This window comes from Emydura macquarii, unplaced genomic scaffold (assembly GCF_026122565.2).
Source record: "Emydura macquarii macquarii isolate MOO-44397 ecotype Brisbane River unplaced genomic scaffold, CSIRO-AGI_Emac_v2 contig_587, whole genome shotgun sequence".
In the NCBI taxonomy this organism is placed as follows: domain Eukaryota; kingdom Metazoa; phylum Chordata; order Testudines; family Chelidae; genus Emydura; species Emydura macquarii.
The window spans coordinates 782,656-810,069 of NW_027130724.1; the positions used below are offsets into that span (position 1 = coordinate 782,656).

The 27,414-nt window shown below is 41.2% G+C and overlaps 1 protein-coding gene across 1 annotated transcript in view; it reads left to right on the forward strand.

Annotated features, from left to right (window-relative positions):
* Positions 1 to 27,414, forward strand: part of LOC137147961 (SITS-binding protein-like) — a 48,867-nt gene that overhangs the window by 17,542 nt on the left and 3,911 nt on the right. Inside the window, exons 5-9 of the mRNA XM_067540375.1 lie at positions 159 to 359; positions 2,444 to 2,712; positions 6,322 to 6,458; positions 16,750 to 16,871; positions 18,834 to 19,013. Of these exons, the coding sequence (XP_067396476.1) occupies positions 159 to 359; positions 2,444 to 2,712; positions 6,322 to 6,458; positions 16,750 to 16,871; positions 18,834 to 19,013 (909 nt within the window). The remainder of the gene's footprint in view (positions 1 to 158; positions 360 to 2,443; positions 2,713 to 6,321; positions 6,459 to 16,749; positions 16,872 to 18,833; positions 19,014 to 27,414) is intronic.

Sequence of the window (27,414 nt, forward strand, 5' to 3'; positions counted from 1 at the left end):
CATCTACATGCTACTGTGATACTGCTGCTACTAAAGCTGTGTTGTTAACTAGTCTGACTTGCCAAGTCTTGCATTCTCTGGCCTCATTTTCAAGTTACTCTGATGACTTGTGTTCAGATTATTGATTACTAGTGTACTCTGTTCTTCCTTCCCTCCAGGACCGCATGCACTTACCCACGGCTAACAGGAAGATGTATACTCTGAGACACACCAGGGAACTCTCGTTAATTAAACCTCTGAAGTTTTCCATAACTCTGTCCCCATATACAAGCATTAATTCCCAGCTGTTTCTGAAGTCTCTGCAAGAGGGCAAAGAAAATTACTGGTTGAGCCTCCAATCAAAATTCAACGGCCACCCGGTACAAGCCTATATTACTTTTCTGATCCAATCACTTTAATCTAGAGATTCTGAACTCAGAAGAAGCCAACAGGTATAAGAAACACTTGGCTTGTTAAATGCCCTTTTAGCAGTAATAGATAATCAATGCAGCACAGTAGGTGGTATTTAAATATTGGAGATCCAGTCCCAGACCTGTAAAGTTTAATATAATTAAAGCCATATCTTGGATTGTTTAATAGAATATGTCACTGAAAAAATATTACCCACTTTCGTTGTCTGTTAACCAGAATATCTTCTGATTGACAGATTTTTGTGTGTGTGATATATTAAAAAGCTAAATCTCTTTTGATAGGGGCTCAGTTTCATACCAGTACTCTTGTCATACTGGGATATACTAGTAAAGATACTAAGTTATGAAATATTTTAAAATGTGCATTGTAAGTGGATTTAAAAGCAAGCACAATTAGGTCAGTATGGGGTCAATCAGCCTGACCTATGTCTTTCCCTGCGTTTCCTGTGAAAAGCCCATATAGCTTTTTCCCCTTTCAGTTCTAACTTAGAACAGAGTCCATAAGCCCAGTCTTCCTAAGCAACCTTACAATAAATGGGCAGTGCCCAAACTCACTACCTAGCTGCAATCTACCATGATTGCAACACCAGGGGGAGTGGTAGATACCCTGGAAGGTAGGGATAGGATTCAGAGTGACCTAGACAAATTGGAGGATTGGGCCAAAAGAAATCTGATGAGGTTCAACAAGGACAAGTGCAGAATCCTGCACTTAGGACAGAAGAATCCCATGCGCAGCTTCAGACTGGGGACTGACGGGCTAGGCAGTAGTTCTGCAGAAAAGGACCTGGGGGTTACAGTGGATAAGAAGTTGGATATGAGTCAGCAGTGTGCCCTGGTTGCCAATAAGGTTAATAGCATATTGGGCTGCATTAGTAGGAGCATTGCCAGCAGATCGAGGGAAGTGATTACTTCCCTCTATTCAGCACTGGTGAGGCCGCATTTGGAGTATTGTGTCCAGTTTTGGGCTCCCCACTACAAAAAGGATGTGGACAAGTTGGAGTGAATCCAGTGGAGGGCAACAAAAATGATCAGGGTGCTGGAGCACAAGATTTATGAGGAGAGGCTGAGGGAACTAGGCTTGTTAGCCTGCAAAAGAGAAGAATGGTGGGGGGATTTGATAGGAGCCTTTAACTACCTGAAAGGGGGTTCCAGGGAGCATGGAGCTAGGCTGCTCTCAATAATAGTAGATGACAGAACAAGGAGCAATGGTCTCAAGTTGCAGTGGGGGAGGTCTAAGTTGGATATTAGGAAAAGGTTTTTCACTAGGAGGGTAGTGAAGCACTGGAATGGGTTACCTAGGGAGGTGGTGGAATCCTCATCTTTAGAGGTTTTTAAGCTGTGGCTTGACAAAGCCCTGGCTGGGATGATTTAGCTGAGGTTAGTCCTGCTTTGAGCAGGTGTTGGACTAGATGACCTCCTGACGTCCCTTCTAACTCTAATATTCTATGATTCTATGATAAAACCAGGGTATTTGTATACAAGCTCTCTTGGACCATCTGTGTTAAAAGCTTGAGCCTCTTCCACTTATTAAGGGAATTTTCAGGCTTGCTTCCAATAACCTGGAAAGAGGTGTAGCATTTAGGGTTTGATCCAAAGCCTGCTAGAACGACTCCTTATGACTTCAGTGAGCGTTGGATCAGGTCTTTAACTGGCAATACAAATGGGGACTCCACCCACACTGCTGCCAGTTCTCTCATGTCAGCAAGTCATGCTTTCCACAAGTCACTTCAAGGGCTTCCCAATCAGTATAGACCTATATGTCCAGAATAATGTCTAACAATCCCCAATGCCACTGGCTTCAGAAGAAAGTAAAAGCTCTGTGCTATCTAAATTTAATAATAATGCAAAATAATAATGTGGTATATGGGCGGAATGTCTTCCTGATCTCACATTGTGATCAGCTTATGTCCTGGTGCATGAGGATTGAGAGCTTTTTACAATTCCATCCTAGCTAATGAAACTGCAGGTGCTCTGGAATTAGTAGGTGTACCATTGTTCAACCCCTGCCACATAATACCCTTGCTGTATCACAGACACCGCTAATCACCAAGTGGAAAGGGCACTTTTCTGTTCAGCTGAATGTGACCAATGATCCTGCAAGAAGCTGGTATATGGACAGGGTGAACCTCTTGTGGCAAAGACTGGGTGCACAGTATGTGACTTTTGAAGGTGCCGAAGGAAACACATTTATGGAGCAGGCAATCCAGCCACCCAGAGAACTGGAAGGGGATAAATACATCGGGATTTTTGCACTAATGGCAGCTATGCTGGGAAATTCGACAATAATTAGCGCCATCACAAGGTGAGTCTCTGGGAGTAATGGCATAAGGGGGATAGGAAAGCCATGAGGAAAGCAATGCTGAGTACTGTAAGGATAGTACTATGGCACTATTGCAGGAGTGACTACACTAATGACTGTTCTGGAAATGCCCAAATGTTCCTAGGAGCTGGAGCAGTATGAATCTGATGTAAGTGCTCATGAAGTTTATAAAAGTGCTCTTCCTTCTCTCTAGCCAATCTGACTCCTGTGTGCTTGCTAAATACTATGTGGTGTCAGGAGATATGTAAAAGTAGAACTGGAGGATTGACTTTCTCCAAGCCCATTGGAATTGCAAGGAATCCTCACAAGGAAATGGCGTCAATTTAACAATTTGATATTTTTCCTCGTGCTAATGGGGATCTCAGAGAAAGCAACTAAAATGCCAACTATGATGTTTCTCTATGTCAGGATCTGCAATATTGCAAATGTCTGATGCTTTTACATGAAGGAGAGACTAGAAGACATAAAGAGGATTTGGCATAGATAATGATGTATACAGATATTAGGAAAACCTTTCTAACTGTAAGGATAGTTAAGCACTGGAACAGGTTACCCAAAGAATTTATGGAATCATTGTCATTGGAGGTTTTAAAGAATAAGTTAGACTAATATCACTGATGGTCTAGGTATACTTAATATTGCCTCAGCAGAAGGGGAAGAACTAGATGACCGCTTGAACTCCCTTCCAGCCCTACATTTTTATGGCTTTAGAATTACTGAAATCTAGAAAAATACTACATCTGAGAGACATTCTTTTTTTTTAAAATGGCAATAAGAACCAGCTACCTTATAAGTGACTGACTCAATGATTAAAGCTCAAACTTGAATTCAGGGGATTATGTGACTCTTAATAACCAAGTGAGACATACAGTTGTGGAGAAGATGACTTAACACAAGTTTTAGACCACTTTATGAGCTTATGAAATGAGTGAAATGTAGATTTTTGGCTCTTGGTGATCGAGCACAGAATAAGCAAGTAGTGCAGTGTAGGCATCTTAAAAAGACAAAATTAAAAATGAAGGAAATCAAAATTAAAATATCTCTCCATTAGATGTGGTCAAGAACAATAGCCAAGAATTGTCCAGCATATGGTCAAATAGGGTATGATAGCAATGAAAAAATAATTTTTCAGAACTATGTTGAATAGTTGGTCAAGAGTGTCTACTTCCTTGGTGAACAATTCTATAAGTCAGATCTTTGTTGGTAGTTTCTGCAGAATTTACTGCTTCAGACTAACAAAGACAACTAAGCATTAATGATTGAACAGTGGCCTTTTTACCTAGGCACTGGAATACAATGTAGTGTTATTCCATTAAATATCTAATACTGTAGGTAAGGAAAGGACACAGAAAACTGAAGTAAAGCTTGTTTCATATTTAGGTCAGAAAATACAGGTATAAAGGCATATAACTATTAAACTTGCTTTATAAGCTAGTGTAATATATCTTTTTAAATAGGTAAATACTAATGGTATCAACTGTTTAAAAACTAAAAAGTTATCTAGCCATGAAGTTAAAGATATGTTTGCTAGAAATACCATAGAATCACATCCAGAGAGCATAGGCTGTATATGAAGAGACTTCTCAAATGACCTCCAAATGATCTCCTTACAAAATGTCTGTAAGGAGAATTCCGTAGTTACAGAAACAAGTCAATTTACTCTAGTTGTCCAATTACCAAGAGAAAAAATAATTCCTGCTAACAGATACAATTAAAATTGCACTTGGCAGTATGGAAAAACCAGTCATTACTGAATATTTAGATCAACTTAGACTGATCTAACTGTAAACATGTAAACTGAAAGCCAGATGAATTAATAATATGCATCAATCCATGTGCTTTAAATAAAGTCATAAAATGTGAACTGTATATGATGACTAAAACTTGAAGAATTGGGGGCCAAACACTTTGTAGCAAAAAATATTCTCTGTGTTAGATGAAGAACCTGTATTGTGTCAAGCTCTATATTAGTGACTTTTCAGACACTGTTTGGGAGTTTTGTTTAAGGGTGTGCCGTTTGTTTGTTTGTGTTCCAGAGCATCTAAAGTAACTCTACGGGGCTACCAGGGGTGGAAGTTGTAATAGATGACATTCTGATTTGGGCTAGACACCTTAAAGAACACAATGAAAGACTTAGGTAGTTGACAGACAGCAAGAGAAAGACACCTAACCATGAGCTTAATTAGTTGTTGTTGTTTTTATCTGTATTGAATATTTGTGTGCTGGAAAGGTAGCCTATTACATTTGACTCATGATTCCTAAACATAGCAGAAAGAAACTACCTCTAGATTGAAAATAAAGTATTGGCAAATCTTTGTGTTCGTCTTAAGTTATGTACACGCACACACATGAGAAAAGAAGCATTAATAAATTGGTTGAAGGCTGCTTGGAAATGTGTTTAAATTTAATCTTCAGCACAACCTAGATCCCAATTTGTGATGCTGAAGTTGGAGAGAGTTATTCCATACTTGAAATATAAATTGAATAAGGACCTATCCCAGCTGATGCCCTTAGGTCTGGTCCAGGCCTAATGGTATCAGTTGTGGTATGCCAGAGGTTCTGGTCACCGATGGTGGACATTAGCTCTCAGGAATCACTAAGGCCTTACAGTAAAAGCATATCACCACTTTGCCAAAATACTAATGGAACAATGGGTGGGTTGAGAGAACAATTCAAACTGTAAAAAATTTTGAAGCTAAACCTGATAAAAAAGATCTATATCTAACCCTGTTGGATATTAGAAATATACCAATAGAGGATTTGGCTTCACTAGTCTAGATACTAATGGACAAAAGAACAAGGACATAAATACTCAAACCTAAGCAAATCCCAGACTTACAAGTACTACTAGAAGAAAGAAAAACAATCCATAAATTTTACTCCACCATACAAAACCGCTGTCCAGGATGGCAAAGAGGCAACCATTCCACCTGGGAACAGATGATCTGAGATGAAACCCAGCAAGAAACCTTACTCCCACATATTGTGGACAGTCAGGGGTAGCAGAGAAATACCTGAGACCTTGCAGATATCTGTTCATCTTGGAGCAAGATCTGAAAACTCAGTTCTTCAAGGAACAAATGAGAGCACCAGAGTATTAGGGCCAAATGTCAGAAACCCCAAAGTCACCAAGAAGCTGAAGCATAAATAGCCTGGAATGAGTCATATTAGTTAGTGGCTGTGTCCTGAGGAATCAGCACTATCCATGCAGGATTGAAATCAACTATAATTGGCTAACAGAGGAAGTTGGGAAACTATTTCAAAATGTATTGCCCACCTAGATGTTTTGTTGTTTCAAAGTTTAAACTGGTGTCATAGCAGAATTCAAGAGCTAAAAATGATGTCACATAAGGATTGTTATTAGTGTGACAATGCTAATATTAGTGTGACTATGCTAATAGATGTGAGCATCTGAGCATGCCCAGTGTGAATTAGATGGCTCCAGAAGTGCAAGCAGACAGTCTAATCTGAGTGCTGATTCACTTTAATTAAAATGTTGGGACTTCTCCCCAACCAACCTGGCTCCTGAGCACTTAGTGAACATTACATGCGTTTCTGGTTTTGCTGTTCATCTGCCCTTGTTGCTCCTAGATCTAACCATCTGCCACTCTTCATTCAAATGAACCCGCTCCAGTCCGACTGGAGCTATGCTGGTTTGAAAGGAATTATACCTTCTGTGCTTCACTACAGTCTTCTTGGCTACAACTTCTTCATTCCGGATGCAGTAGGTAATATATTTTTACGATCTGTTCATATCCCAGACCATTCTGCCTGAATTCTGTAAAGGCTAAAGCAGTGTCTATTGCTACAGCAGGAAGAATGCATGCGGTCTGTTAGCTCTATCAGCAAGCTGCTAAAAACTGTAGTAAGCTATACTGAGACATAGCCTCAGGGGGTTCTATTTGGTATCCTATTCTATGCCACATCAAGTTTATTTGATTTACTATTAACAGGAATTAACCAGGGAATTTAAAGAAAAGCTTTATCAAATTAAATAGGAAACCCATATGCTTCTATCTTCCCTGGGATTAGATTTCAAAGAACTCCTGAACCTTGTGCCAAGGGCATTTTAACTGTGTCTAGCTCATTAACAATATGCCAAGAGCTGAGGGCTGAATGTAAATTTTCATAAATGGGCATAAATTACATCCTCTTTTGTCTCTGGGCTAGACTGTGCCCTGGCCCTATGAGGTAAGTGGGAGCATGAGGAACTGAGCACTAGCTGCTTGAGGTACTGGTGTAAATCAGCATAGCTCCAATGAAATCAATGAAGTTATGCTGATTTACATGAGCTGAGGCTCTGGTCCATTGTGTCTGAGGCAGGCATGATACCTCTGGGAGTGATGGGGGAGTGAGTACAGCAGCGCCATCTACTTCCTTTTCTCAGGGTGGAGTGTATGCCCACCCCAGTCTGCTCTCGCTGGAGTTTCTCTGCAATGCTGTTGGTGCTAGAGTCGCCTGGACCAGGGATGCAAGGGCCAAGATTGTGGCTGCACAGAGGTTTCTTGCAGGCTTCTTGTGTCCTCTTCCTGTCCTTGTGCACCCATAATATAGCCCAGTGTAACAGAGGGCAACTCAGATCAAAAGGAATTGCATGTTGGGATCTGCTGGGGCTGTATGAAGAGGGCATATAGAGGCTGCATCTTAGAGCTCTATGGGCTGCAAAGCTACCTGCCCCATGCCATCTCCCCCCTCAAAGGGTAAGACCAATGGTGGTCTCTAGGAATTTCTGCTGCCACTTTAAAATGGCTGAGCTGAAGTTTGCATTCGAGTCCAGCACACTCAAATCAGGTCTAATGGAGAATAACTGTACAATCCCTGGGTGCCTAGAACTCTGCTCCTCATTGGTAATTTGGTGCCAAGCACCCACGGACCACATCCTCAAAAACTGGCTGGATTATTTTTTCACCTGCCCTTTCCCACCCCTTGACCAGCCAGTATTTTCATGGTAGACACTTATCAGCACCAGCAGTTCAACCATCGCTGCAAACTCTGCTTACATGGGGGCAGCATCATTTGCACTGGTGCAGTTTACCCCAGTGTGAAGGCCTTATTCCAGTCCAGATGTGGACTTGCTCAACAGCTTCCCTACTGATTGGAGTGTGGCCTCAGTAGTCCAAGTACAAAGTCACAGTACAGTTTCCTATTCCACTATAATACCTAGGTCTCCTGAGGGGAAGGTACTTCCCTTTTCTCCATTGCAGTCTACAAAATGATCCACCGGATGTAGCTCCAGCTTATGTAAAAAGGATCACTGAATAGAGACACCATGGCTAAGTTAAGAAGTAAGCCAGGGCTGATGGACAGCTCCATTTCAGCGGTACAACCATGGGTTAGTGTAGGTGTCTTGGATCATTTATGGAGAGCCATATTCATAATCTAGGAGCCAACTATGTTGAGTGGTGCCTTATGCCCTCTTGGGAGAACCCTGCTTATCCCAATGGACAAAATCGGAGTGACTGTTGCCTTGTGCTCTCTGGGGTAAACCTGTTCACCCTGGATGGAGAACTGACAGGAACTGTTGACTCATGCCCTGCAGGGCCGCAAGTATTCTATAGGTGCAAACTGTTGAAGATCATGATAGAGGGGACAGATCTGGGCTAATAAAGACTGTGTTTTTCCTTCTATCAGTGAAAGGGACAGAGAGGTGGAAGGATGGATGGCTGTATGCCAGGTTGTGAAGCTGCATTTAACTGCAGTGCACTGCACTGTCTTGTTTTCCTTTTGCCTAATTAAGAGCCAGTAATTTAATATGAAGCTGCTGCTTCTTGTGCCTGTGTACCTCAGAACCTTCCCCTTTTTTCCCATCTTACTCTTGCAGTGAGGTTTGTTTGAAACATTCACACCTGGCAGAGGAGGCATGTGGTAAAAAAACACTCCCAGAGCAGGGCAAGGGGAGGCGTCATTAGACCCACATCTACACAGGTTGTTTACACTTACTTTGACATTTCTGGCTTCCTGCTTTCAATGTGCTTGGTTAAAGCTCCCTCAGGCAGTGCAGGGCCAGAGCAGCACTTAGTTTCTCTCCGCTTTAATTTAATATGGTCTTATACAGCTCATTTTTCTCATTTAAAACTTGCTTTAGCAGAGCCAAACCCAGCAGCATAATACAGGTCTGTCCAAACACACCCTTAAAAGGAGTTTATCTTAATAATGATGAGATTACCTCCTCTTTTTTCCTTCACTGTATATATAACATTACATTGCATCAGAAAATACCTGTGTCAAAACAACATTAAGGCTGCAAAGTGAAGCATTAAAAGGTTAGAAAATACCAGAATTTAGGTTGCTCATGAAACTTTCATTCGGCCTCCTTGTGCACATCCATTATGATAGTCTTTAATTACATGATCATGTACTACTTTTTTCTATGGCACCCTTCCCTCATTCAGTGGATGGTCTGGTCAGTGAATTTTGTTTTATTTTCATCATTCAGTGTATGGACCTACACCTTATTTAATGTACACTATTCAAACCTTGCCTTAAAGACAGAATAACTAATTTCCTCATGTTTTTCCTCTGGCACTCATTAAACATTAATTAACATATTTTCATAACATCCCTGTGATGCTGGTATTATCCTCATTTTATAGACTGGGACCTGACACACACAGAGATTAAAAGTCAAACGTGTCCACTAATTTTGGATGCCCAATATGAGACACTAGGGTCTGATTCTGAAAAGTATATAGGAGCCTAAAGCTGTAGATAGATGCCTACAAGAATTTTCAAAAGTGCCTATGAAAATCCTACTAGACACCAGTCTGTATTTTTAGGCTCCTATATACCTTTAAAAATCTGGCCCTTAGGGTGTGACTTTTCAGAGTACTTAGCATTATCTAGCACCATATATGAAATCAGCCCCCACTAACTTCAGTTGCAGTTATGAGTGCTCAGCAATTCTGCAAAGCAGACCCCAGGGTCTCAAGGTGGCCACCCAGAACACAAGGAACATGCAATTAGTGGCAGTGAAAATTTTGATTTCTGTGACTTGCGCAGCATCACACAGGAACTCCGTGACGGAAACAGGAATGGAATCCAGTTCTCCACAGCAGCACTCAACTGCCGTAACCAGGAGACTGTCCTCTCTCTGCCTGCCGTCCCCTGCCTCATTCACTGCACACCATCCAGCCTCAGCAATAAATGAGGCAAGGCTGCTACAGACAACAGCCTACTTCACTGCACAGCCCTGATTCCTCCTCAGAGCAGGTCCATCCTGTGCATTGAATGAGGCAGGAGTACTTTTGAAAAAATATGTGATCTTGTAATTGAAGATTGTATCATAGTGCCTCATTCACTGAATGCAGAATTATTTATTTCCTTCTGGGTGTTTTTATGGTGGTCTCACTGCTGTATCTGAATAATTCACAAACGTTAATGAATTTAACTTCACAAAACCCCTGTGGTCATAGACCTTCTGCCTCTGTGTTTCTCCTCCCACACTGGGCTTCTGCCCCCACCCCCTGCTCCTATCCAACTCCCAACTCCTGTCCTCCTTCTCCTCTATTTACCCCCCACACTTCCCACTGGCTAGGCTTTCCCCCTTCAACTGCTGAGCCCCCTCTCCCTCTACTTCTCACCCACACTCTGCAACCCACTTGACCCATGTCCTCCCTACCCAATGGTCCTTATTCTACTGCATTCTGCCAGGCAGCTTTTTCTCTTGCCTCTCAACCTGGGTGCCCACAGGGGGAGCATTGAGAGCACAGGGCAGACAGTGTCCTTATTCTCCAATCTAGTGCCTGCCCCAGAGCAGCCTGAAGCAGCAATAGCAGAGAAAGTTCTGCTCAGCCCCAACATGCCAGGGATGGTTCATGCACAGTCCAGTGGCATGCAGGAGCTACTGGGGCTGGAGCATGCTCAGTACAGACAGACTCTTTGGAGAATTTAGGAGTCAAACTCTAATACATCTCTATTGAGCATGTATGAACGGCAATTTTTTCTCGGCCAAATTTGGGTAGCTTTTCATGGGAACAGCAAAGGCACCTTCCTGATACAAAGGCCACCTTCCTGCCAAATTTCAAGTCCCTGCTCCCAAAGCCTGGAGAGATTAGCGCTTCTAAAAATAACATTCCTACAACCAATTCATTAACATGGGCAAAACAACATATTTTTTCCTAATCCTGTTCTTGGAAACAACTGAATTATTTTTGCTGAAACTTTCTCCCAAAAATTCAGCCTCAGACAGACACAATGTGGAATACGTCAGCCCAAATGATTTCAGTTTGGCAAGGTTTTAAGCAACTGAAAACAGGGTCTTACAAATAGGAAGTTGTGGGCAAGCTTAACTGTCGGCAGTACTACCTGCACTGCCTAAAATATTTTGGTTTTTTTCCAGGCACCTTTTTCCAGCACATTTTTTTAAAAATAGGATTTTTCTGTTTGAGACCTTTCTCCTGCTTTAAAAATAGCTTTTAGCAGCAGACAGCCTTAGCCAATGTTAGGATCCTCAAGTGCGTGCCAGGTTGGGCATCTCCTACCCCTTGAAGTACAGAGCAGCACTGTTTTCTGCGCAGTCAAACTGTACGGTCCTTAAATGTCCCTATCTGGAGCAACTTACTGGGGTGATGACATTCATGACAAACAGCACCTCCAGGATTTTTATTTACAAATGTATAAATTGAATACTTTCAGAGAGAGAGATTTTTACTCTCAGGGATTTTGATGCGTCAGGTACTGCAGACAGAGCCAGACAAGATGTTCCAAAGTGGGTACCTAAAGTTGGGCTCCTAAATCTATATTTAGAAACCTAAATAAGTGATGCAATTTTCAAAAGTACTGAGCACCCAACAGTTCCCACTGAGATTAATAGGAGGTGGTGGGTGGCCAGTGCTTCTGAAAACCAGGCCACAGATCTAGGTACGTAAATATGGATTAGGAGCTAACTTCTGTTTTTGAAGTAATACAGCGTAGAGTTTTTCTATCTTCATGGACCTCTACAAGCAACCCAGTCCATCTCCATGGCAAAGAACAGGAGAATATAATAGAGAAAAAAACACCAAAGGAATTCAGTGAGGATGCTGATGGTTGTACTGTACTGTGGCACAGACGTGATCATATAAAAGATTGTAAGATTGTAAAAGACATGCTAACAATTGACTTCCCATCTTGCATTCTTTCAGGGCAAAGGAATGTGTCTGCCTGTATGTTTGTGCAGCATCTAGCACAGTGGGTTCCACAACCTGGTTTAAGCCCCTGGGTGCCCCCAAAATACAAATAATGAAGAAGATTAGAAAGGGAGTAGGTAGTAAGAGGTGTATAAGAAGCAAGTTCAATATTGAAGCTTTCCTGCCAGGCTTAGGAGGTAGAAGTACATGGGCTCCCTTTTCATACAGTGAGCTGTTACTGATAAAACTATACCAAAACAAATACTCTTTCTGAAAGCCTCTTACCATTAGCAGGGGATCTGGGTTTTTAATGCCTGCAGTAAGATTTTTTAAATCAAACACAGCTCCATTATCTTTTTTTTTTTTTTTTAAACCTCCTAGCACATGGCTAGTATTTCAGAGGGGAATCAGAATCTGCTTCCATTTATCCCATGTGTTTCTTATAAATCAGTCAGTGATACCCTGCGCCCTCCACCACTTTCCACTTGATGGAGCAGACCCAGATTATTACCCCCAAAGTATTTAAAGAAAGATTGACAAAGCCAGGGGGAATAGAAATACATCTCAGACTCTGTCTGAACTCTGTCTCTTCCCTCAAATGAGTGCTAGTAATGCTGGTGGTGCCATGCTTTGCTGTGTCTGGGGGGGGTCAGTGCACTCTGTTTGCTCAATGTCTTTTCTACTGATTATGTCTGGAATAATTTTGGGGGAAAAAATTAAGAATTTAAATTCTGTGATATATTGTCATAAATCTGGGCACAAACCATGGACTTCTAGATTGCCACCATCCTGTGATAGCAGGGTCAGCTATCCAATCTGCTCCAAAATTCCATTGATGCCAGTGGAGTTATGCCAATTTACATCATATGAGGATCTGGCCCAGTGTCTTCTATGCAGTGCTTAGTTTGAAAAGGAAAAGGTGCCAGGGCTCCTGCAAAACAAAATGGCATCCACCATATATGCAAGGTCATGCCACATGGAGCATAAATAACAAGAGTTCTGTAGCACTTTAAAGACTAATAAATTTAATTTCAGCAGGCATAAGCTTTTGTGGGCTTCAGCTTACTTCCTCAGATGCAGTTGGTAGAAAACTGCATCTGAGGAAGTGAGCTGAAGCCCATGAAAGCTTATGCCTGCTGAAATTAAACTTGTTAGTCTTTAAAGTGCTACAGAACTCTTGTTGTTTTTGCTGTATACAGACTAACACGGCTACCCCTCTGGAACTCTTCCACATGGAGCACGTTATTTTTTAGAACAAAATGGTGTTGTCCACATCATGTGACCTCACACACGCCATATGTACGAGGTCATGACTTGCAAGTGTAGAATTGCATGCCTTACTAAAAGCCACTGATAGACAAGGCAATGGGGCTGTGCCCCAGCATGAAAAGACATGCCAGGGCTAAGTCCCAGTGCAAATTAAGATCTGCTCCTATGCCCATCTCCAGTAGTAACTTGGGCTGGATTCAAACTGGTGACATAGAAATTAAAATCTTCCTATCTAAGAGCCATCTATTTCCCCAGCTTGACTTTTGAAACCTCATTACACACATATTCCATATTATTCACTCTGGGTAAAATTCACCTCCAGGGCAGAGGATCAGCACAAGGTCTGTACATTATTTAAAGCCCATTTAAACCCTCAGCATAGACCCTTACTAAAGGATGAATTTCCTTTCCTGAGAATGTTGGAAAATGGAATATATTGCATGTCCAAATGCCTTCTGGCTTTCTGTTGATATTCATCTTTTCATAATGCCTTTCTCAGTGGTGATTACCAAGATTCTGGCAAAACAAAACAAAGTTTCTTTGTTTTATAACTTCCCTACTGCTGTCTGATTCATTCAGTTACTCCTTGGTCTAGGGACTTGTGATGTCAAAATCATTTTCACAGTGGTGAACTGTAATGTCATAGTCACTGGATTGTGATTGAGTGAATCTGAGAGAATGAGGAGGCTGATTAGAAAGGAGAGAGCTTCTGTTTACATAAGTATACTAGTAACCAGCAGAAAATAGATACAGAAAAGGACAGGACAGTTTTCATTAGGATTTAATAAAATTTTATTTATATAACTTGCCAGAGTGGTGTGCTGTAGCTGCATTTCTCTTTGACAAAACTTAGAGAAACCTGGCATAGCTGTTAAACCATTCAAATCTGAAAAGAAAGAAGATGTGAGAGAAATGAAAGGTTTTATTTCTTTTAGCAGACGATTTGTCTAAAACATTTGTCTGTAATTTAACCACTATAGCCTGTGAACTGTGATACTCCAGCTGGAGCTACCACTGCATCACTTAATCAATTTTAATCCTTCATAACTTGGACTGAACTAAATTACATTGTTTTGTCTTGCCAGTCAGAGGGCCGGTAACATTAATCTTTCCTGATATCATCGCAATATTATCTGCAGGTTTTCTTCCTTACCTGTACTTCCTCTCTGTCCCGTTCAGTAAGAACCAATAGATCACTTCATAGGCCAACCAATTGTCCTCATTTTGAAACTCTCTGGAAAGCTTTTGTCTCCATTTAACTGTCTGTGGCAGAACATGTGGGGTTAGATCCATTGCTGGTAGTAAGTCAGCATTGCTGCATTGACTTCAAGAAAGCTATGTAATTTTACATTAGCTGAGTATCTGGTTTGTGGTGTCTTGAGCCATGCCTGCTTCTATAGCTATTATGACTTTCTTCTTCTTAAATACTATACAGTGGAAAATCTGTATAAAATTAAAATATTTTCAGATATATTACCCTTTCAAGCAGAGAAGCCTGGAAAACTGGGATTTTTCCTGCAACATTTTTTTGCAGGAATTAAAAATCCCTTTTGAAATTGTCCCAATGGGAAATTCCAAAAATATGGGAGAATGTGTGTTTTAGTTTTTCACTTTCCCAAACTTTCTTGCTGTTTCTCAACTTTTTCCAGTAGGGGGAAACACTTTTTTCATGTTTAAAACAATACTTTTATTTGTAATTGTTAACACTTCAACATGCTATTAGTTTTCCAATTGGCAAAAGTCTGAAAATCATCGAAAAGTGTGATGGGAAAGTAGGTTTTACTGGTCATTTCAAAACCAAAAGTTCTGAAAATACAAAAACAGAAATTCCCCCAATATTTTTTTAATCAAAACAATTTTCACACACACACACACAAATATTTTTGACTTTAAACATATTTTCTGATTTTTTTTTAAAAAAGAATTCAATCAGTTCTATTTATTAGCATGTACTAACATTTCTATTTATACTCATTTACATCAGTTAAGGACATAGCTCTACCTTTAAAAGTCTGACATAGGCTGGGATTTTCAAGGGTTCTGAGGGAGTTAGACATACAAGTCCCATTGAATTTTTGTAGGAGTTGGGTGCTTAACTCGCTTAGGCTGCCTGCCACACACCCTTCTCACATGTCTCTTCCTAAACCCAATTTTTCCCCTTGATTGTGTGTATGGGTTAGGAGCCTCCTATTAGCACACTGGGTCAGATTGACATGGAAAAAACAGTGGTATTCTACTTAAGATCCACCCAGGGTCTCAGAATGGTTGGATGTTTCCATTATAATGATCAACAAGGGAAGAACTATCAGTATCTTGCACACCTATGCCACCCCACGTTATCTTTACCTAGGCGTAGATCAGTTCACAGTCCATCAGCCATGCAACAGGGCTGTCATTACAAAGCCAGTTTATTAGATGATCATATGACTTATTAAAATAGAAGAGTTTTCAAACCATAAAAGTCAATAGTACAGTCTTGCTGCTTACTCAGTTTGAAGTCTTGATTTTCATTCTAGTTAGGTATTTCTAAATGGGAAGCATTAATCCCAGATTAACAGGGAAAAAATAACAATCTTGAAAAGTAGAAAACTCAAGTACTCTGTAAGCTTCCTGGTGATTGGATGGCTCAGAGGATTGAAAAGAAAATTATTGTGGAGGCTTTCTAGCATATAGATTTGGTTATTTACTACCTGTTTGATTGAGAGAGATGATGGTCAACCCTTTATATCATATCTAAAAGCTATTGCATTTAGTGCTTAGGTGAGTTTTTGCCCTCTAGGAAGAATGGGCTTGTGGTTAAGGCAGTAGCGTGGGAGTCAGGTGAGCTGAGTTCAGTTCTTAGCTCTCCCCAGACTCCTGGTGTGACCTTGAGCAAATTACTTAATCCTTCTGTGCCTTAGTTCCCCACTGGTCAAAAGACAATAATGCATACTTTGTCTATTAACAATGCATGTTCTTGATGGGGGGGAATCTGCATATGTTTACATCCAGCGCCTAGCACAATAGGTCACCATTCTCATTTGGGGACATTGGGTATTACTGCAATACAAATAATAAAGCATTATATAGTACTTCCCTGTGTAAAGGTAAAGAGGCAAGGATTACTGTGGGGCTGATGGTGGATTACATTTTCTAAAGAGAGTTAGGAACCTATATTTAGGATCCCAAATCACTAAGGTGCTTTTGACATTTTCCCACTGTGAAATTCAATCTTTCACCTCTCCATCACTCATTTATAGCTTGCCCTATTCACTAGTGACAATGTGGTACAGCTGCCAGCTGTTCTGTGCCCTTTGTGTAATGAGTCAGTGGTTTCAGCCCTTTCCCCAGTGGGAAAGTGTCAACAGCCATGGTCCCTGACTCGCTCGTTTCATTTGCAGCCTGACAGAAAGGCTAAGGATCAAATGGACCTGAGGACTAAAGTACCTTCTTACCCTTCCAGAACAGGTTGAAATACATTGCAGGGCTGGGGTGGGGGAGGTGCGGAGCTGCTACTGCCTGTGCTGTGGATAAGCCATGAACTTCTAGGTTTCTAGGGCTTTCAGTCTGCAGCAGCACAGATCCTGGGATTAGAGCATATCATTATAAATGACTGCATATACTTTTGATTTGCCTTTTCACAAACTGAATATGTCCTGTACAGGAGGGACCCTAGCAAATGAGTTTCTGACAGAAGAAGAATTGTATATTCGTTGGCTACAGATTGTGACGTTCCTTCCTGTGATGTCCTTCAGCACTCCGCCATGGGTCTGCTGTGATGACTGGGTATGTACTCTCTACATACTACATCGAGTGCTCCCTGGCACACACAGGACAGCTAAAGTGCCCTGTAGCACTTTTCATCCAAAGGTCACAACAGAGCTTTTTAGACATTAGCCTGTATAACACCCCCCATGAGGCACAGAGAAGTTTAAGGCCAAAAGGCTCAGAATTTGAGTCCCTAAAAGCTAAACCTGTGTGTTCTAAATGGCAGAATTTTAAAAAACAGTAAAAATCATTAATACAAGCTCACCGCTTACACAATTTGAAGAATTGATTTTCATTTCTGTTAAGTGTTTCTAAATTGGAAACATTTAAGTAATCCCAAGTTAACAGGAACAAATAACAATCTTAAAAGGTCAGGCTCCTAAAATCCCGTAGGTTTCTAAATAATTGTGGGTGGATTTTTATAATGCTGAGCACCTTCAGCTCCCACTGAAATCAACAAACCTGGGCTCGGTCAGATCAGTGAAGGAAGGATAAGGGCTCTTCATTGTGAACACCCTGCTTCTGGAGCCCCAGAGTTTATATCTAGGGTCCATTGGCTCAAGTGTTTCAACTATTCTAGAAAGCCAAGGCACTCCCTGGCGAAATGGTGTAAAATAGTGCCTGTGACTAAACTTGCTCAACAGTTGAGCAAGCTGCATTCTGCTCCAGCTGTGGCTTCTGAGAGGTCCTCAAGAGTTGTTCTGTATAGGACACATTGCAATTAACCAGCCTAGAGGTCAGAAAGATGTGAACAAGCCAGGCAAGGTCCATGTTTGAGAGAAATGCCAAATCTGAAAGAGAGGGAAAAAAACCTTTTGGATTACCAGTGTCACCTGAGATTCCAGGAGCAATCAGGGAACCAAAATCACCACCTAATTGTTCACCCTTTAGACACACACAAGAGAATACCCCTGAGCAGTAGGAACAGAAAACACACCTACAGGACTCTCGAGGTCCTTTTTCCAATCTACAGGCACTGCCATCTTATCTGGGTTAAGTTTTAGGTAGTTCACTCTTATCCAACCCTCAATATCAGCAAAGCAATGGGAATCGAAACTCCCTGCCATTCAGGTCTGCCGAAAGGGAGATCTAGAGCAGTGTATCATCAGCACACTGATGGCACCACTGCCCATGAAGTCATGCTGTCTCTCCCAGCAGTTCCACATAAAACATTGAAGAAGAGTGTTGGTAGAACAGAATGCTGCAGAACTGCACTCCAGTCTTTTCTTGAAGCAAATAAGTGTCTGGGAGATAATGCACTTCCAGTGCTCCCTGGTTTAGGAGGGAAGTACATGACCTCTGTAGGGCATACTTTCCATCAGGATGATTGCACTTCAAGGGAACACTCTGCCAAACATTCAGAATAAGAAATAGCAGTAATGGTGTCCTTCTGCATACACACCTTTCTCCCATAGGTGCTGGAACTAGGGTTGCTGGGGGGTACTGCTGCACCCCGTGGCTTGAAATGGTTTCCCTCATATACAGGGTTTACAGTTTTGTTCAATGGCTTTCAGCACCCCACTATAAAAATTGTTCCAGCCCCCCTGCTCTTTCCCCTCTGTCTGCTGCCACTGAAACAGCAAATACCTAGAATAGAATGAAGTGAGCTGAGCTGAGGAAGACTAAGGGGGGAAATGATTTGTGAAAATTCAGGGTGGGAGAATGAGTGCTTAAATCACACCCCCTTCTAGCAGAAGAGTTAATCATTTATTGGTTAGAAGAGATGAATCCAGAGGGGCTATTACTGGTACACACAGCTGCCTGTGCAGTTCATAGCTATGGCTATTATCAATCTATCACAGCTGTTTGCACATGATTATCTGGTGTGTCTATTGATCATTCTGCCAGGATTTACTGTGTCTGCTTTTCTGTGCAACTACTCTTCTCCTCCAGGAATACGTAAGTAACTCAAAAGTCTCATTTTTTCTGCTCTTATTGCCATTTAGTAAGTGAGAGGACATGCTTAATTCTTCTCCTCAGGTGTTGAATCTCACTAGGCAGTACATACAGAGGCATCAAGATTTTGTTGTCCCGCTCATTGTAAAACTCAGCAAGGAATGGCTCTCCAGGGGGTATCCCATCTTCCGGCCGCTGTGGTGGCTCAGCCCCAATGACCCAGTCACCTTCACTATAGATGACGAATTCCTTATTGGAGATGAGGTAAGAAACAGAGAGATTCGGGTACTAATTACACTCAGCAAGGTTTAAGATTCTGATTAAGACCAAGAACCTCCTGGTCTCTGCACTTCACTCCCCTCCCATCTTCACTGAATGCTCCAAGTCAAATGGAAGTGTTAGAAACATTGGAACTGATCCAAAGACCAGTGACGTCAGTGGAAAGACTCACACTGACTTGCGTGGGCTTTGGATCAGGCCCATAAACATTAAAAATGAAAAAGGCCAATTAAGTCATTGGCTCTCATCCAAACCTGGGGGGGTCAATGGAAGATTTTTCCCTATGTTCTCCAGTGCTTTTCCCAATCTGATTTTAAACGGCTGTAGTGACCAGGCCCACCGACTGCAATTCCGGGCCCCAGGGCAGAATAGGCAGTGGCCCCCCTAGAAAGGGATAGCTGAGGTCTGAGTGGGCTTCCGCCAGAAGTTTTTACTTTCTTATGTGCCATGCAGGTTCCCAGGCGACTGAGGAGGTGGTATCTGCTACTCAACTTCCTGGGTCCCTTGGACTCCCCAGGGAGATTACTGATGTAGTAGATACCGTCTTCTCAGCCATCCAGGAACTTGCATGGTGCATAATAAATAATCTTGACTCAGGGGAGGGACGGAAAGCGTGGGGGGTAGGGGCCTCCGGGCAAGGAGGGGGGTGTGGAGGAGAGGAGGATACTGTCAATACTGAAAAAAATATTTAAAAATTCCACGTTGTTTTGGGTCAAACCGAAAACCATTTTAAAAAAAGTTTTCAGCTAATCAAAATGTCGAAAAATTTCAGCTTGGGTTGAATGAAACATTTTTGTTTTTGTTTTTTTGATTTTTGATAATAAAAATTCAAAACAAAAATAGTTTTAGAACTGACAAAATGGAAACATTTTTATTGATTTATTTTATATTTTTGCAGCTGAAACAATTCAGCAAAACTGACATGAATTCATGAAATGTGTAGCCGAATATGCATTTTTCAGTGGGGGAAAAGAATTATTAGTTGAAAAATTTTGCCTAACTGTGGTCATGATACAAAGGAGAACTGAGATTACGGTATATAAACACAGGCTGGGATCAATGCACTGATGAAGGCATTAAAGCCTATAGACAAACAGGCTGGAGAACTTGCTTGAGGCTATTTTTGACCCCCTACATGCAATATTGAAGAGTTATTCATACCATCTGAGCAAGAGTATTTTAAATGACAATCCTCTAGATCCATAAGCATGTTAAGTGAATGTTATCAGTTATCATTTCAAAAAAGTATTGCAGAACGTTAAAGAACAATTAACATTCGTACTCATTTTCCAGTAGAGTTTCAAACTCAGCTAATAGCTAATTAAGTTGCTTGAAGCTTTTTTTATTTGTTCAGATCAAGATTAATTTAAATATCTAAATATTTTTGCAAATTTCAAATATTCACACATTGATCTTGTCTTTTATAGCTTTGAGTCTGAGTGTCTGCCTCTGCAGATTTATCTCTTTCATTGCACAAAGACTCACTAAGTGTTCCCTTAGCATATAAATGGTGCGAAATTTAGTATCTAGTTATGGCCTTATTGAATCTAGAATGTATGCTGAAAGAGAGATTGATGACTCATTTAAAACTTCTTTCTAATAAATATTTCTGCTTTGATATTGTATATTTCCTTTATCTCTTCTCTAACTCTTGATTACTAGAAAATTTACATAAAAATCAAGGATTGTGGTGGTTTAAGATTTCATTTGCAGTTTATTCCCTGAAGTCAACATAATCTTCTGTTTGGGACATCACATTCATCTCCACACAGTGCATTATGATTTCACAAACAGAGGAGGATGATTTCAGCTTCAAAAAACATCCAAAATACACTGCCCTGTGTCAGTTCCTTGGTAGGGTTTTGCCAAAGGTGACTTTGATTTGAGATTTTTAAAATGGGCAGTAGGAATTGTAAAGCCTAGTTTTTAAAAGTGAATTTCATTCTGGAGGGTTACAAGTCAGATAGTTATCTGGGCCAAGATTTTCAGAAGTGACTAGTGATTTAGGGTGCTTTGGTTTTCGGTGCCCAACCTATAGTCTGATCTGTGGATTGTGTATTAATTATATTGATTACTTAAGAATTCCCAGTTATCACTCTGAGGTTTCACAGGTTTTTGTCCCAAGATCAGGCTCAGTATTATTAAAATTACTGTTCGGTTGGAAACCCAAGTACACATCTGCAACACTCACACTTTAGTGTTTTTATTTTTTTAAGTGAAAGCTTAGAATCTGAAGTCATCACATGACTTCAGAAGCTGGGGACCTAAGTGTGGTCCTGTATTGCCTATGCCTTAATCCAGCCCTACATTTTCCCTCTGAAAATCACATCCTTTCAAGAGGTCTCAAGCTGGGCACCCTAAATATCACTAGTTAGCCCTTTTAAAAATCTTTGCCTCAAATACTAGCATTTGGTCCTGCAGTTAACTGTAGGCACAAGTACTTTGGGTTAGATAAGTGTGTTGGCCAAAATTGAGACTATTTTTTTTTAATTTAATTTAATTTATTTTATTATTTTTTATTTTCTGTGTGTGCACATGCGTGCACATGGGTCACGTTCAAATGATGATACAATTTTGATGAGCAATTTTAGAGTGTGTGGTGGAGCGAACACTTTACACATAGCAAAGTACATTTTGTGTTTTTTACTAGGCTCATGACAAGCATTCTTTATCCCTCTTCTCCTGCAATCGCACAGGTGCACCTTGGGATATCTCTTGTTTTGCCTATCCCTAATGCAGACCCTAAGTGGATTTCTGCATCTGATTTACTGCTATGTACCATTTGATATTTCCTATACCCTCCGCTTTGTCTGCTCTTCAAAGCCAGCATTCCCAATATTTTTAGTCTCTCCTCATATGGAGACCTCACCATTCATCTAATCCTTTTCATTGCCTCGTCCAGTCATCCTTTTAGTTCATCCTTTTGGAAATATCATCCCAGCAATATGCCACCATCACTGGGACCATGAACCGGTCATAGATTGCTGCACAAGTTAAAGGGCCTGACAGCTGATTTCAATTTAATTTCCACTCCATTTTTGGGAGATTTCTTTATCTTTGGCAGAGCAGGATACACCACAAGTTGTTCAGCATAGCCAAGTTCCATCTTTTAACTGTACTTTTTCTACTTAGGACATAAAGAATTAACCCTGCAGCTGCAATTTTTCCGCCATGCATGTAGCACTATTCCCTTCCAGTTTATCTCTGGCTATGAGGCAGGAGACTTTGACTCCTTGGCAGAGGAGGACACAAACCATAATGCCAGATTCATATGTACAATAGAGTTTTCAGCTCAAGTCTGTCCTCTGTAACAGGCCAAAATTGAACACTTGATCCAATTCCCTTTGACACATGGGAAAGTTCAGACTCAGAGCTGGATTTTGAACCTATTCCTTCATATAGGAAGGAGGATCTTGTGGTTAAGTTTCTACACCAGAACCTTAAGGAGACCTGGTACAGTTCCTAGCTCTGCAACAGACTTCTGGTGTGACCTTTGGGCATGTCCCCATGTCTTTCTGTGCCTCAATCTGTAAAATGATGCTGCTTCCTTTTCCCCACCTTTTTCAGTCTTATCTATTTATTTAGGCCTTCCTAGCCTATCCCAACCCTACCTATCATTTCCCATTCAGTATTAAGATGTAGACTCCAATTGTCCCCATTGTCCACTTATTAAATTTTCAAACAAGCTTCTTCATGCTTTCTCCCATTCTACCCCTCACACTTGGGTGGCTTTCCCTATAGACATTAGCAAGGCTACTTCATTATCCACCTTCAAATTCTTCCTTTAAACTCTCTTTTCTGATGATGCCTACAAAATCCATGTCAATGGCTGCTGATGTGCTGAGACCCCTGCCTCAATATTGTCTCATTGTTTCCTTGTACTCCCCTGTCTGTGTATATCCATCTCTCATATCATGTCTTATGCTTCTACAGTAAACTCGTTGGGGCAGGGCCTGTCTTTGTGTTCTATGTCTGTACAGTGCCTGACACAATGGTGCCCTGGTCCATGACTAGGCCTCCAAGGGACTATGGTAATACAAATAGTAACCAATAATAATATTCAGATTATCTGTCTGGTTTTCAGGGCAGAGACTTTCTCACTGTGTGTGTGTGTACACTTAGCACAGTGAAGCCCTGATCTTGACTGGGACTTCCAGGCCCTACTGTAATAGAAATAATAATTAACAATACTGAGTGTTTGGATCCAGGATTTTGGTTCACAGCGCTCCACTCTCTTTTCCCCCACAAATCTCCCCTCTCCCATTCTGGGTGGGGAAATTTCAGTATGCAAGATCAAAGCCCGGAAGAGAGCTTTAATAAATGGCATTCTTTGGAGAGCCAGATGTTTCCACATGTGGCCTTCCACTTCCAGGCACCCTGTCCAGCCCATTCTTTAGGTCCCAGGTTCACTGGTGCTCTAGCAAGGTGTCTGGCAACATCCTTAAAGCCACTGATGCTGCAGATTCAGAGTTGGTTTCAGCAAATGGATTGCTATTGAACATAATGGTTCCATCTGTGAGCTGGCTCTCACTGTGCCATAGGACATAGAGATTGTGTCCAGGTCAGGGCTTCCTCTGTCCTGCCAGGCATGCTGGGCTGCACCTGAGGAATGGGACTCTGCTTTGTCAGACATGCTGAGCTATGTCAGGCAATGCCACGCACTGTGCACCTGCACATACTCAGTGAAGCTGGGAGAGAGACACCTACACTGATCAGTGTGTTGAGATGCATTTGGGTGACAATATCCACAGTGCTGCCAATTATGCAGGGCTAGATCTGGGTAAGTTGCCCGGTCTGCCAGCTGGACATGCCAAGCTGCTTGTGAGCAATGCCACCCACTTTTCTACCAAATTTACTGGGTTCATTTGGCTGATGGCACCTTGTGGACGTGGTCTGCATCTGGATGATGCCACTTGCTTTGCTGCTGGACATCGCTACTATGCCAGGCTTTTTGGCACAGGCATTGCCAGGCAATGTCTCTCACCGTACTGCCAGATAGCTAGCTCATTTGAGTAATGGTGCCTGCTGGGTTGCTGGACGTACTGGTCTGCAGCTGTGTGATGTCTCCCACAATGCGGTCAGATGTGCATGTGCATTACTGCATCTGCTGTGCTACCAGACTTACCTGGTCCACACTCGTACTATGCTGCTGCTGCTACATGTGCCAGACTGCGTCTAGGTGTGGTGCCCTTGTGCTGCTGGATACACCTCCACCCCAGTGGCTGCCTGATGTGCAATATTGAGGATAGGCTGTCATTCACTGCACTGTCAGACTGACCGTGTCTGTATGATGGCATGTACTGTGCTGTCAGGCATGCTATGATGAGTCTGAGTGACAGCACCAGCTTGCACGGCCAGAGGCACTGGGCCATTTCCTGATATTCCCTTGACACCACTAGAGCACTGGCAGCAAAATAGTCACCACAGGAGGACCAGTAACTGAGGGGTTAAACAACCAGCAAAGCGAAGTGAGTTTAGAATGCAGCTTACCCCAGCTCTGGTTGCTGTCTAGGTGCCTGGGCGAAAGGAGAATAACATGTGTTAGGGAGAGAAGTATCAACATTTAAATTGAAAACATATTTTATTATCTATGTTTATTATTTGTTCTTGAAATCTCTGGGCTAGGTGGGCTGTTCTGGCTGTGTTGGGGCTGACTATCATATATCAGCAGTCTGGGAATTATGCCAGGGCTGAGCTCCAATAGTTCACAGAAGGACGCTGGGGATGGGAGGTCAAACTGGATGACAGTCACCCCACACTCCACCCCCCATTTTTGACAGGTGAATTCCAACACTGCAAGTCCAAACCTGCTCTTACAGAAATCAATGATAAAACTCCCATTCACTTAAATGGGAGCAGGCTAGGTTTCTGTGTGGATGATTCAGGAGGTGGCCATGTGATTTTTTTGTACTGGACCAGTGCCCCGGTAAGATGTTTCCATGTGGCTGGAATAACAGTCTTTTTTATTAGAGGTAAGAGCAGGACCCTGACCACATGTGATTATTAAAGATTCCCTGACATCTCTCTCAAAATGTGGTAAGTTAACCTTAGTATCCTGTGATCTGTATGTTTACTTGTTCATTTAAATTGTCTCAAATTCCTTGTTCTCCCAATAATTTGGGATGAAGAATGTACAGATTGCTTGTGATTGTAACTAATCTTCAACATTGGAGCCAAAATTCCAGAAGTTTGTTATTGTAGAAGCGTTTTCTGTGAAGTTTATCATTCAATAATATTTTCCATGGTCAACCTTGGTTCGCAATCTGAAACATATTTCCTTCCCAAAAACCCCTTGAATTGAAAAATCTCCTGTGCAATTGAATCAGACAGTTCCAGTACAGTAATCTGATCTGCATTAGCACGGAAAGATTCTTTTTTAAGATACCACAAGCTCAAGAACAAAGATTAGAACAGCCTCAGCCCTTCCTCCTAAAAGGTGGAGGCCCAAAGTTTGGCTGAAAGTTCAGCTTCTAAAATACAGTACAATTCAGGGTGTTCTAGGCAAATACCGCAATCAATGTCTAATGGTTCTGATGAAATTAGAACAGATTCAAGCATAAGCCTATTTCACCATTCAAAAGCAAACCTGAGCCAAACTTTTTATGAGCTCAAAAAGAGATTAGATATTATTTTACATTTTCATGCAGAGTCGCATGTTGGCATTGGAAGTACCAAAATATAGCAAAAAAAGGCCATTCTTGTGCAATTTCTGGCACCTTGAGTAGTAGGATGTGCAAAGCTGTTCTGAAATCTCCAACCACTAATGCAGAGAGGAATCCAAATCTTAAAGCATTTAACTGAACTGAACCCTTTAATGGTCTTCCACTGTTATAAACAGCTTCTCTGAGGGGCAGTACAAAGTGCCATTTTGGTAAGGCTGAAAAATTGTTGCTTGACTGACTTCAATGAGATTTGCATCATGAGTGACATTGGAATACGGAGAATGTTCCTGCTTTTGGGCCCAATCCTCATCCTATTAAAATTCATGACCAAACTTCCATTGATTTAAATGGGAGCAGGATCTGGCCCATTGTAACTCCTTTCATATATGCATATTTAAATTAATAATAAAGACACAGGAAGAGAACACAGACTGTGGTTGTTGCAGCTATAGAGTGGAAAATATCTGGTGTACTGCTACTTGATAACAATGCAACATATTGTGGTACTACACCTTTAAGGGCATAAGAAAGTGTGAAGTCAGCATGTCAATGGAAGGAAAGCTAGGGGTTACTGCCATCCCTGTACATTAAAAATGTTTCAGTATTTAAAAAAAAGTAAGTGTCAAAAGCATTATACAGAGTCGGCCAAATAATGAAAGAATATATTTGTGAATAACTATTTGATGGAAAAACTGCCCAAATTCACAATGAATATTATTTGCAGTTAATTATTTGACCAGCTCACAATTCCGTATCATATGGAATAGAAAACTAGAAAAGTGCTCAGCTATCACAGTGATGCTCATGACATAAGTAGAAAAAGCAGCCATCGTATATGATCCTGTGTATAGTCTGTTATTTCTCTAGAAATTTAGTTTCTTCTCCAAGCCACACTATTTGGAAACATTTCCCAATTTTACAAAAACAAGAAGGAAAACATTTAAAATAATAATTTGGGGAAATAGGAAAACTGTGTACTTCTGTTTGTTTCCACCTGTTGTCTCTTGTTTCTTATTTAGACTGACAGCTCTTTGGGGCTTTTTGGGACTGTCTTTTTATTTTGTGTCTGTCCAGCATCTAACACAATGGGAACCATGACTAGGGCTCCTAGATGCTCCCACAGTACCAATAATTAATAAGGATAATAATCTATGCTGAAAGTTAAATGTCACCAGCCTGTGACTGGAACAGGCAAACATTATTTTAACCCACTCTCAGCCATCTAATCTTCCACATAATAATGGCTAGAAGAACAATAACTGAAATCTCACAAGGCACCTGTGTGTAAAGTGACCATATGACCTGGTTTTACCAAAACAGTCCTGGTTTACCATTTTTGTTTGTAGTGTTATTGTAGCTGCTCTGGTCCCAGGATATGAGAGAGACAAGGTGTGTGAGATGATATCTTTTATTGGACCAACTTCTATTGGTGAACAATAAAATATATTAATTCACTCACCTTGTCTTTCTGATATACCATGCTATACTCACGTCCTGAGAACTTCTTTCCGGGCACCTAAAATGCTCATGTTGTTCATTTTATTAATCAATCCTTTTTTTAAGTAACTACAAAATATTTGTTCACAGCATATTATTATGTCAAGTAAAATTTGCACTGGGTTTACTGGGAACAAACAGTCCAGTGGCACAAGTGTTCAGTATGATAAATAGGGTTTGAAGAGAAAAGCCAAAGGAGCATAGCCACTATCAAAGCTGTTTCTTAG